Raw genomic sequence first — 10,731 nt, 5'->3', positions numbered from 1 at the left:
GTGAAGGAGAGTATGGAGTGGGATGCGTGAAGACGACGAGGACGACGATCGGTGAAAGGATGACAAGAAGAAGGAGGAGAAGAAGAAGAAGAAGGGTGTGTGGCTATAGAAGAACGAGGCATTAAGCGAATGCATAAACGTAATGAGAGCAAGGGTGTACAGAAGGGTCAAAAGTAACTAACCTTCCGTAGAGGTTTTATGTTGTAGTTTTGTGGCTCGAATACAGACTTAACGACTGGAGAATAGAAAAACGAGAAGCATTCACTATGCCCACCAGCCACGTCCCCCTTTTATGGTGGCACGGATGTTCGTTGTCGGGCTTGGCTTTTTGCAACAGCACTAAACTATAGGTCCCCAGGCGGAGAGAACAACATTATCGCGTAGCCCTTCCTCTTCTTCCCACTCACATTCTCACTCTCTCGCGATGCCTAATCTCGAGGTCCCATTCTCCATGCCCAAGGGGCCCTCTTGTATACCTTCCGTCAACACTATCAAAGTCATTTTCCATGGCTTGCAAATTCTCGCTACTGTGCTTACTATTTGTGTCGTTGCACCTGTTATTGCCACCGAAGTGCGCTTTTATGTAAGTGTATATATATAGCCACCCATGATACTCGATATAAAAAGAGAGCGAGAGAGAGAGAGATAATAATAACAACATCTTAGGGTGCCAGTCAAGGGGGTCCCAACTATACACTTGCAGTGGGTTTAATGAGTTTGGCTGTTCCTATTGCCCTGATTGTTTTCCCTACCATCTACGACCGCCAAGGCAAATTCAGACGACTCGGCAAGTTCTTCTTGAAGCCAAGGACCAATCTCATATTTTGTGGATTCTACACGGTCGTGTGGATCACGTGCGGCATCGCTATTACCGTTCATGCAAACAACCCTGACAACTGCAATCTCTTTGATGATAAGGAAGAAGATTTTGGTGATGATTACAGGAATGCTTGGCCCACACAGGTAAAATCTTCGGAAGAGGAAGCGGATCGGAACAACAAGTGTGTGTGTTACATGGCTGAGGAGAGTTTGCTAACGGATTTAATTTCTAGTGTAATTGTGCCAAGGTAGCAGCTGGATTTGCATGGGCGACATGCATTCTTTGGTTTTGTTCGCTTGTGTGTACCTTGATTATCTTCTGGAGAGAGAAGCACCTTATCCAAAAGAATCTACGTCAACATGAGATGAACAAGCAAGCGGTTCTTCAAATGCAACAACAGCAAGAATCGGACGATGAGATGTATGGAGATACAGGTAGACATGGTGGTTATCGTGCATCTGGATATTATGAGGATGTGGAAGGAGAAGACCTTGGTGGTATGCGTCCTCAATCCTTTGAACAAGCTCGTCCTTTACAAGATCCTATTCCACCACCTGCAGCAGCAACTCATCAATCGCCATTCGACTCGCCTTACGATCCACCAGAGAATAAACGCATGTCATACGGATACCAGCAATATGAACATCCACCTCAACCTTATGATCCATACCCTGATACTATTCAACAACATCAACCACAGCCTTATGATCCTTACCCGGTTGATCAGCAGCAGCAACAACAACAACCATACAACTTGCATCAATCACCTTTCGATGATCATTATGGTAGATACTCGCCTGAACCACCCATGAACCATGCAGGAGCAACACCTACACCTCCTCCTCCACAACAAGGCTCATTTACCCCAGCCCCCATGGCTATGCCCGATCCAACACAGTACAACCACAACCCAACTCAACATCAGCCACAGCCACCCACCGATCATCATCAGCTATAACTATCTATTGGATGAAGATTCTTGTATACACACGTCTATACGATACATGTACACTTCTTCTATTGTATCATTTTCTTGTATTCTTGTACTTGTGAATCCCCTTCCCCCCTTTCAGAATACTATGTTAATATATTCTTTTTCTTTTCACACACCTATCAAAGTTGGATGGTAGAGACTGATAAAGGTTCATTTTGGGCAGAGAGGTGTGGTGGCATTTAGTATCCAAGAAACCATTGCTGCTTAGAGTATTCGGACATAGCTCATCCGGGCAATGGCAAGTTCTCTTTCATTATGTATGATCGATCCATTATCCTAATTTGGCCAATTTATGCATGGACAGCATTACACGTAGGCATCTGACATATGCGTACCATCACTTTATCAGCTTGTGCATCATCAATGTATCAAGGGTCCACCCCCCAACAAACATTTGTCATTCTTTGTGAGCACACAAATTCGCACGTTTACTTTTGTCAATATGTAAAAGAAAGCAAGGCTCTATGCGTACCTCATTTCTTGCAACCTTGTGGATAAGCGTTAATTGTTGTTGTGGTCATCCACAATGCTTCATTGCTGTCCTGTTTCATCATTGTCGTCGTGGTGGTCATTGTGATCTTGCATGCTTCTAATTAGGCAATGCCTAATCATATCGTTTGATCAGCCACATCTCATGCATTACATTTACTTTCGACATTGCTGCCTTTTATGATGCATTTTCAAAGTTGGATTTGGTGCCGACGCATGGCGCTCCAATCTGAGTTTGAACAACACATTGTGCATGAAAGCGTCAAAGTCCTCATTACTGTAGCCCTGCAAGCCAACTTTTCATTATGCTTCCTCTCACAATCATAACCACGGCTTCAACCAACGGGCGGATCAACTACAAAACATACACAAACGACATTCGACAATGATTGAGAAAACGACTTTGGGTACACTACTTGAATATCAGCAATGCATGTGGAAGAACGCAGGCTTTAGAGACAGAGGACAAAAGCGGGTGATAAAATGATGGCTCATCAAACTTCTTTACTATTCACATACACTGCTATTATCCTACCCACAAAAGCATCTTTCTATATACACACACCACCTTCCATGAAAAAGTTAAAATAAAGATGTTCACACGCATCATATATAGTGTGTATACAAAAAGTTATTGATACGAGCTGTACGGCTGTTATTGTTGATCCACTGCGTAGAAATGACCATAAGTCTTTGGTTGGTGTTGTTGAATTGTATATCAAAGTGTGGATCATAAAGTTGGCGTATTGCCGGCATCCGTATGACATGCGTTTTCAAAAGATGGATAATGTGTTAGTATGATTGACCACCTTTCTGAATAAGGATGATTGTCCTCACTTGTTGTCTTATGAGATGAGGAAGTAATATGCAATACTCATGTTATCATAGAACGGCGAATGAATCGCTGTATTATAAAGCAAAGCAGGAAGAATGGACTTTTGAGTGAATAAAGAAGCTAATGAATGATGACAGAGCTATACGAGGGGACTATAATAAGCGAAGGACATGAGGAATCAGAGTTCTTGTGATGGGATGCTGCGGACCCCCTTCTTTGATTTCGTAGGAAGCAAAGCTGCATGGATGTTGGGCATCACACCACCTTGGGAAATAGTGACATGAGCAAGCATCTTGTTGAGTTCTTCATCATTGCGAATAGCCAGCTGCAAGTGACGAGGATTGATGCGTTGTTTCTTGTTATCGCGTGCTGCATTGCCAGCGAGTTCAAGGATTTCAGCGCAAAGGTATTCGAGAACGGCAGCAAGATAAACACCAGAACCAGCACCCACACGAGCAGCGTAACGGCCTTTCTTCAAATAACGTTGTAGACGTGCGACAGGGAACTGCAAACCAGCTCTTGCTGATGCTGTACGATGAGGCTTGCGCTCGACACCGGAGGAGGAGGAGACAGTGGATGCGTCATTCATTGTGGAGGAGTGGAAAAGGAGGAAAGAGAGAGAGAGTGGATGAAAGGGGAACAATTTCCCCCCCCCCCATTCAAGTCCTTTTATATCCGCGCACAGACAATAAACACGCGTGGCATCCGATACTCACTTCTACACGTGGTACTCTACTACTACTACTACAGCTGCCCCCTTCTCTAATGGGATGCATTGGGTGGTGTTGATGATGATGACATGTCTTGTAGCTGTAGGTAATAAGGTATCAATCATGCCACATAATATATACCACTCACTACTAATAATCCAAGCCAAGGACATCACTGACGAATATTGGTATTCAATCATTTGAGGAGGATGGAGGGGGAGTAGGAATAATCTTGGTTTCTCTTTTTGTCCACGCGCAACTTACTTACCACCCGCATAATACCCACCCACACACACACACACACCCATCAACATGCGTTGGTCATTCCTACTTGTTGCTCTCTTATTATACACCATTGCAGCAGACGCATTACTACCAGAACTGGTTCTCGACCAAGACGATCGAAAAGCTGTACAAGTCGCATCATTTGGTTTCCTCACAGGTGGTCAACTCTCGCTGGATCTTCGCGATCTCGTGGTAAATGGGCACTCTTTATTGTCCAACGTTATCGACAACTATGTTGACTAAAGTACTTGCATATACAAGCTTTCCAATGACAGTGATACAGGCGAACTTGCATTCTATGTACGAAAGGCACGGCAGACATTGATGGAGGAAGATACCAGGGACAATGATGGCCAAGACCATGGCTCGAGCTCCGAACAGCCTACTTGTCTCTTGGATAGGAGCTACGTCAAAGAAGAGATCGATGATGGCACAAGCATTGTGGAGAAACTATCAACCAAAGAACGCACGTATGTCATGTCATGGATCGAAGGTCATTGAAAGGAGGGATAACTCAACCTATATACAATAGATGGCAAACATCCATCGCTGTACAACCACATGAAGAAGGATTATGGCAAGTTATCTTTGTCAATTGCAAACAACACTCGACCGTGTCTTTTCATGTGAGTATCTTGTTAAGAAATCCATGTCTCTCATTGCTAACAAAAGTAATCTAGTTGACGGTGGACCCTGTCAATCCTGGCAACAATCATCTTTCAGCAGGAGACACGCCACTTCCACTCGTTTATGGCATTTCTTCGGTGGCCTATCTATTGGTCGCATTCTATTGGTTGAGCTTGCTTGTTTTTCGAAAGGATACCCGCGTTTTCCGTGCACATTGGCTGATGTATGTGGTATTGTTTACGAGTCATGGCGTGTGTATACAAGGATTAATGGTAATGGTTAGGCTTGTGTTGGTCGTATGCATCCATATTGACAAGGCTTTACATTCGGTAAGAGCGTTGAGGATGGATTATATACATGGGAGATCTTGGTGGGGCTCATTGTCGTTTCACGTAGGCGAAGTTCTATTACAAAAAGAAAGGTGTCCTCACTGAAGGTTGGAGAATTGGCTTTTATATCTTTGCAAGGTAAATCAGAGCTATCATTTGCAGTTGTTGCCTTCTTAACACATCTCTATTAGCGTCAAAGGAATCCTCAGTATCTTGATCATTAGTAAGTGTGCAATGGAGTTCTCATACTAAAGTGGCGTTGCTAAAAGGAATCATGCAGTACTTCTTGCCTCGGGATGGATGTTTATCAAGCCCTTCCTTTCTTCCAAGGATAAGCGTGTCATTTCAATCGTTGTTCCACTCCAAGTCTTGGCCAATATTGCATCAGCCATTGGTAATGAAGCAGCTGTTGGATCTACTGACCGGTCATTCTGGGTAAGTAACAAGGGATAACATGGGTGTGCCAAACCGCTGATGTATGTTTATTATATAGAACATGGTGCTACCGCTTATTGACCTAGCAGGATGTGGCGTCATACTATGGACTATATTGCAAACTCGAAAGCATTTGGGTAGAGGGACATCTGCTGATGGAAAAGGTAAAACAATGATAGGATGCGATGATCGTTCCAATATTGAGACCTATCTTTTATTATAGAGGCCGATGTTTTGAACAAGTACAAGCTATGGTCTTCCTTTTACATTGTCACGTTGGTGTACATTTACGTTACGCGCATCATTGTTCAATTACTACAAGCATCGTTACCTTTCCAATACGTTACTTGGCTTGGAGAAGCGGTGGATGAAACGGCAACATTCCTCTTTTATGTGTTCATTGGATACAAGTTCAGGCCTTATCCCAACAATCCTTACACTCAAGTACCCGATGATGATGACGGCGATATAGAAACAAGAGCAAGTGGTGGTTCTCCCGAGAATGATGATGCCATGCGACTTTATCCTGTAGCACGTGGCCGATCAGCAGCAGAGAGCAATGAATCATTGTCATAGTAAATTGCTGAGTTTGTTTCCAATACACACACATCTCTCTCTTCTTGTGCCTTCCTTGCCTACACCATCTCTCACTCTTCACAATGTTGTACGCTTTTTACAAATCCATCTTACACTTTGGAGGTATACAGAAAAACGACCATCGAAACGACTTTATACTTTGAAATTCACTCAGCACTTGCATGCAGCACGTCCTTCAGCATGTCAGATTCTACGGCAACGATCATTCCACGCCGTGTCAAGGGTACAACAAGTGCCACCTGGCACCAACCAGAAACGGATACGCAACGCCATGCCTTTCTTTGACGCCGATCGTTTTGCTCGTTTATTGGAACGTGAGGGATTCTCAAGTGGACAAGCACGTGCAGTCATCAATTCATTGGATGATGTGGTTGATGAAAGGTACTTGGGAGATGACAAGGGAAAAGCATTTATATGTGTATATTGATGACCTGCCCTAGTACCACCATTGTCACTGCTGATCTCGTGAGCAAAGCAGACCAAGAACGAGTAAGTTTGCAATGAGGATGGGGGAAAGGTATGCATGACTAAGGACAAGGAAAATAGACAATCAAACAATACAAAGAGGACTTTGCTCGACTCAAGAATGAAATACAGCAAATGGAAGGACGTGATGTAGCCGAGGTCAAAACAGCCAACGAGCGATTGAAATCAGAGATTGAAAAGTTACGCAAACAATTACAAGAAGAGATCACTCGTAGCCAAGCTGGAGTCCGGCTAGACTTGAACTTGGAGAAGGGTCGTATCCGTGATGAGACAATTGAACAGCATGAGAGGTTAAGGAAGACGGATGACAAGATTGAAAATGAAATCCAAACACTTCGGCGACAAATGGAAGGCATCAAGCTGCAAATTCTGCAATACATGATCGGTAAGGAGGAGTCATGGTATGATTGTTAAGGATGAAGGGTATTGATTCGCTATGCTTAGGTACCATCACTGCCGCAGGCACCCTCGTTCTCAGTAAGTTGATGATGTCCATATCAGGTTGGCAAGCGTATTGATGATCAAATCATGTAGCATACATCCACTTTTTCTGAAGAAGGCAGCATGTTATATATAGGATAGACAATACGAATGTTTATATTTACAATTTAAAACTATCTACATCAATAATGGACTTTTCTACGTTTGTTGGGATTGACCACCGGTAGCAGTTTGCTGGGGTTGCTGTTCGCTAGCACCGGATTGCTGGGCACCAGATTCTTGAGCACCACCACCGCCACCTTGAGTCTGATTTTGTTGTTGTTGCAAGTTGCCGCTCAACACTAAATAACAACATGGGATGAGCTTAATGTATACATAAATGGGATTAGAGTTAGCCTTACCATGATCAATCAAATGCATCACACCATTATTCATGAGGATGTTAGGCTCAACGACGTTTGCAGTGTGGTTGACTAGTAGAAAGGAATCATTAATAACGCCAAAGTTAAAATGGATCATGCATGCTTACTTTGCACAGAGTCGTTAACAGGGGTCAATTCCAATTTGTTGTTGTTCTCATTCGTAACAAGGTTGCCATGTCCTTGTTGGTGAGCCACAGCAGTCAAGTTGTCAGCGTAGTAGACACCTTTGACAATATGTGCATCGACAAGCTTCTTGATCTGATCTTGGGAAGCAGCATAGTTGCTCAACAAGGATTGGAAGCTGGCATGGATACCCGAGCTGCTCAATGCATCATCCGTAGGAGCAAAGATAGTAATCTAGGGTGTTTGTAATTTCAAGGGAGTAATGGTGTAAGTACATGTGATGATGACCCATGGCATATGTATATCACCCTAGTCATACTTACGTTGGTCAAGTTGTTGATCTGTGAAGCGGATTGGTTGTTTTGTTGAACAAGCTGGGCAAGGGTGGATGTATTGGACACATTTTGGACGACCTCGGTAGGTGGACCAGGTGGAACCATCACTGTAAAGAAAATAAAATGTGAGCAAAGTATGCATAATAAACATGATCATCATTCAAATTTACCTCTGTCAATGACGTGAAGGATACCATTGGATGCTTGAATGTCGTACAAGGTAACATTGGAGAATTCAATGCCATTGCCTGCATGATAAACAGTTTGCGTGTTGTTGGCAGAGGACGTGCTGTTGCCACCAGAAGATGTGCTGTTGCCACCAGAAGATGTGCCATTGTTGCTACCACCACCACTTGAGGTGTCATTGGCTTGTTGATCCTGCAATACGGTGATTTGGCTCTGCTGTTGTTGGTCGCCATTGTCTTGCTGCTCACCATTGTCTCCTTGAGTGCTATTGTTTTCTTGGGTGCTATTCATGGTAACATTGTGGCGAGAAATGACAATGGGCAAACCGATACCATTCTTGTCAACAGTGCGGTTGGTCAAATCGCTGTTCAAGACGCTTGTATCATTGAGGTCCTTGAGCAAATACGAGCCATTGACAATGTGATATTGGATCAAATTGAGGATAGTGTAATTGGCACGTGCTCCTTCAGTAAATGGATTGTAGGTCTCATTGCCACTTGATGTTTGGTTGCCACTTGATGTTTGATTACCACCTTCAGTGGAATTTTGGCCTTGCTGTTGGTCACCTCCTTGTTGTTGGTCACCACCACCACCACCTTCGGTTTGATTTTGTGGTTGATCTTGCTGCAACACCTTGAGACCTTCAGGCAAAATAGCATTGAAAACATTGGCAAATTGCTGTTGTCCTTGATCCGAAGGAGGTTCTTGAGAGCCTGATCCCTCTTGTTGGTCCGATGGATTGTTGTCAGGGTTGTTTTCGCCATTGTCAGCTGGTGGTTCTTGTCCTCCACTGCCTTCTTGTTGTTGGCCTTCACCTGCTCCCATAGGTTCTTCAGAAGGTGATTGTTGGAAACCACTGCCATTTTGTTGCGAGAATGTATCCTCATTTGTGGTGGCATTTTGCTGGGCCATCTCATCAAAGGCCTTATCCGATGGCACAAAGACCGTATGGTTACCGGGATTGGATAGCAAGTCTAGAATGGGCTTGTATTTGGCATCCGATGTAATCAACTCCATAAACTTGTTGGCAGGCGACAATTGCGTTGTGTTGAGAATGCCCAAGAGTGTGGTGTTGGTCATTTGGGCTTGAACGCTGACCGCGCCCAATAAGCCAATGGCTGCCAGTTTTCCAATAAACATGACTTGAAAGAGAAAAAGTTGCAAGGGGTATTTGTTTTCCATTTTCCATTGCTTTTATATATACATCTTCCACATGGGTCATCATCATTCATGCCGCCCTTGTCATCCGAGTTTCGATATTTCTTTCATCCCATGAAACACGCCTACTCCGAAGCGACACCCGTCCCCTTATGAAGGTCTTTCCATTCGCAACGCTTTGAGCAAAAGAGCTATTGCTATTACATGCATTCTATTAATCAAGTATCATTCGAGTAGGCAAAAACGACAACATTGCTGGTGAATTTACTCAAGTAGGATGTCCATAAGTGGTAGCTGTCAAAATGGGCCACTATTTGAAACGTGAAGCTTGGCACGCATAAATGTATATCGCATGCCGAAACATATGCAATGATAAAGTCTTTTCAACGTGTCGTTATCGTATGGCTGATTAGATCAGTGGCCAATGATATAACTTTTGGTGTTGCTATGATAAGTGATGATCTTTTATTGCTAAGGATGTTCACGATATATATATGTTCAATGTATGGATTCTATGAATGATGTGGAAGATGCTAGTAAAGGGCTTCTAGCAATTGCCAGCATCAAAAGGAAAAGGGTTCTAGAAGGAACGAGCGAAAGCTAGGTCACGTGGTCACATGACCTACGACAAACGTGCATGCACACATCCCCCATGGCTGATACATCGCGTTAGACGTACACACTACTAAGCAGGATGACTACATATCCAATCATCTGCTGCAACAATGGCAGGAAGAAGAATACAAGGAAATGTTGTCAAGTGTGACGGACATGATCAGATAATACCAAACTGTTCTCAACATAGACGTGGTGTGTTACCACGGCGTATCGCAGCCAGGGATAACTATAAACGATCATCATATCATGCGATCACACGACACTTTTGATAGGCGCACAACGCCTCTCCGCTCATAAACGAGCCATAACCACCGCTGACATCATGATCAGCCAATCGGTTACATTACCATTGTGGTTACACAAAGAAAATAAAATTGGATGGAAAGGAAAAAGGGGGAAGAAGCGGTAGCCAGGCGGCTGAAAGTTCAGCCAATCATCATCTGAGAGTCATGTTCCACAAGCTTAATTTTATGCACGCTGTACTCCAAGGGATGGTTCTCGATGTTGTGTGTATAAAAACAGTGCAAATGATGGATGGTGATAATGAGATCAATGAATAGCTAATGATATTGTTAGGTCCACTAGAAAAAAGTGTGGATGGAAAAATAACCCACGTGCGCAGATGGTGTAAGGAGCAGCTATGTCATCATCTCTCTTCCCTGCTTTGTCTATTCCATACACACCCCGCACCTCTTTTACTTGGTTTACAATGTATGAACACCCGCAAGCTTTGATTTGATCAAGCCAAAGGATCGGTAGGACTACCAATGCGACACCCGATCTTGGAGAATCTACAAAGCGACAACTTCTTTACGATCGAGCAACAGCATTAGCAGCCAGT

At 43.6% G+C, this 10,731-nt stretch overlaps 5 protein-coding genes across 5 annotated transcripts; 3 read left to right on the top strand and 2 right to left on the bottom strand.

The window, feature by feature from the left end:
- Positions 1 to 424: 424 nt before the first annotated feature.
- O0I10_003226 (uncharacterized protein) lies at positions 425 to 1,778 on the top strand (the record flags this gene model as incomplete). The annotated part of the gene is made up of 3 exons (XM_058483298.1): positions 425 to 583; positions 667 to 963; positions 1,053 to 1,778. 3 exons carry the CDS (start codon positions 425 to 427, stop codon positions 1,776 to 1,778), a joined length of 1,182 nt encoding a protein of 393 aa, XP_058345917.1.
- Positions 1,779 to 3,316: 1,538 nt separating this feature from the next.
- On the bottom strand, positions 3,317 to 3,727 carry O0I10_003225 (histone H2A; the record flags this gene model as incomplete). The annotated part of the gene is made up of 1 exon (XM_058483297.1): positions 3,317 to 3,727. One exon carries the CDS (start codon positions 3,725 to 3,727, stop codon positions 3,317 to 3,319), a length of 411 nt encoding a protein of 136 aa, XP_058345916.1.
- Positions 3,728 to 4,160: 433 nt separating this feature from the next.
- On the top strand, positions 4,161 to 6,100 carry O0I10_003224 (uncharacterized protein; the record flags this gene model as incomplete). The annotated part of the gene is made up of 10 exons (XM_058483296.1): positions 4,161 to 4,325; positions 4,395 to 4,603; positions 4,666 to 4,759; positions 4,814 to 4,983; positions 5,044 to 5,089; positions 5,157 to 5,227; positions 5,281 to 5,312; positions 5,370 to 5,524; positions 5,583 to 5,688; positions 5,748 to 6,100. 10 exons carry the CDS (start codon positions 4,161 to 4,163, stop codon positions 6,098 to 6,100), a joined length of 1,401 nt encoding a protein of 466 aa, XP_058345915.1.
- Positions 6,101 to 6,183: 83 nt separating this feature from the next.
- O0I10_003223 (uncharacterized protein) lies at positions 6,184 to 7,161 on the top strand (the record flags this gene model as incomplete). Its single annotated transcript, XM_058483295.1, has 6 exons — positions 6,184 to 6,223; positions 6,289 to 6,502; positions 6,562 to 6,610; positions 6,668 to 6,992; positions 7,052 to 7,084; positions 7,142 to 7,161. The coding sequence occupies 6 exons, from the start codon at positions 6,184 to 6,186 to the stop codon at positions 7,159 to 7,161; spliced, it is 681 nt and encodes a 226-aa protein (XP_058345914.1).
- Positions 7,162 to 7,246: 85 nt separating this feature from the next.
- On the bottom strand, positions 7,247 to 9,254 carry O0I10_003222 (uncharacterized protein; the record flags this gene model as incomplete). The annotated part of the gene is made up of 5 exons (XM_058483294.1): positions 7,247 to 7,389; positions 7,450 to 7,521; positions 7,578 to 7,827; positions 7,917 to 8,035; positions 8,099 to 9,254. The coding sequence occupies 5 exons, from the start codon at positions 9,252 to 9,254 to the stop codon at positions 7,247 to 7,249; spliced, it is 1,740 nt and encodes a 579-aa protein (XP_058345913.1).
- Positions 9,255 to 10,731: the final 1,477 nt, after the last annotated feature.

The sequence above is a fragment of the Lichtheimia ornata genome (assembly GCF_029851405.1).
Source record: "Lichtheimia ornata isolate CBS 291.66 chromosome Unknown scaffold00010, whole genome shotgun sequence".
NCBI lineage: Eukaryota > Fungi > Mucoromycota > Mucoromycetes > Mucorales > Lichtheimiaceae > Lichtheimia > Lichtheimia ornata.
The sequence above is the reverse complement of the archived record's forward strand: the minus strand, read 5'-3'. Positions and strand labels throughout refer to the sequence as shown.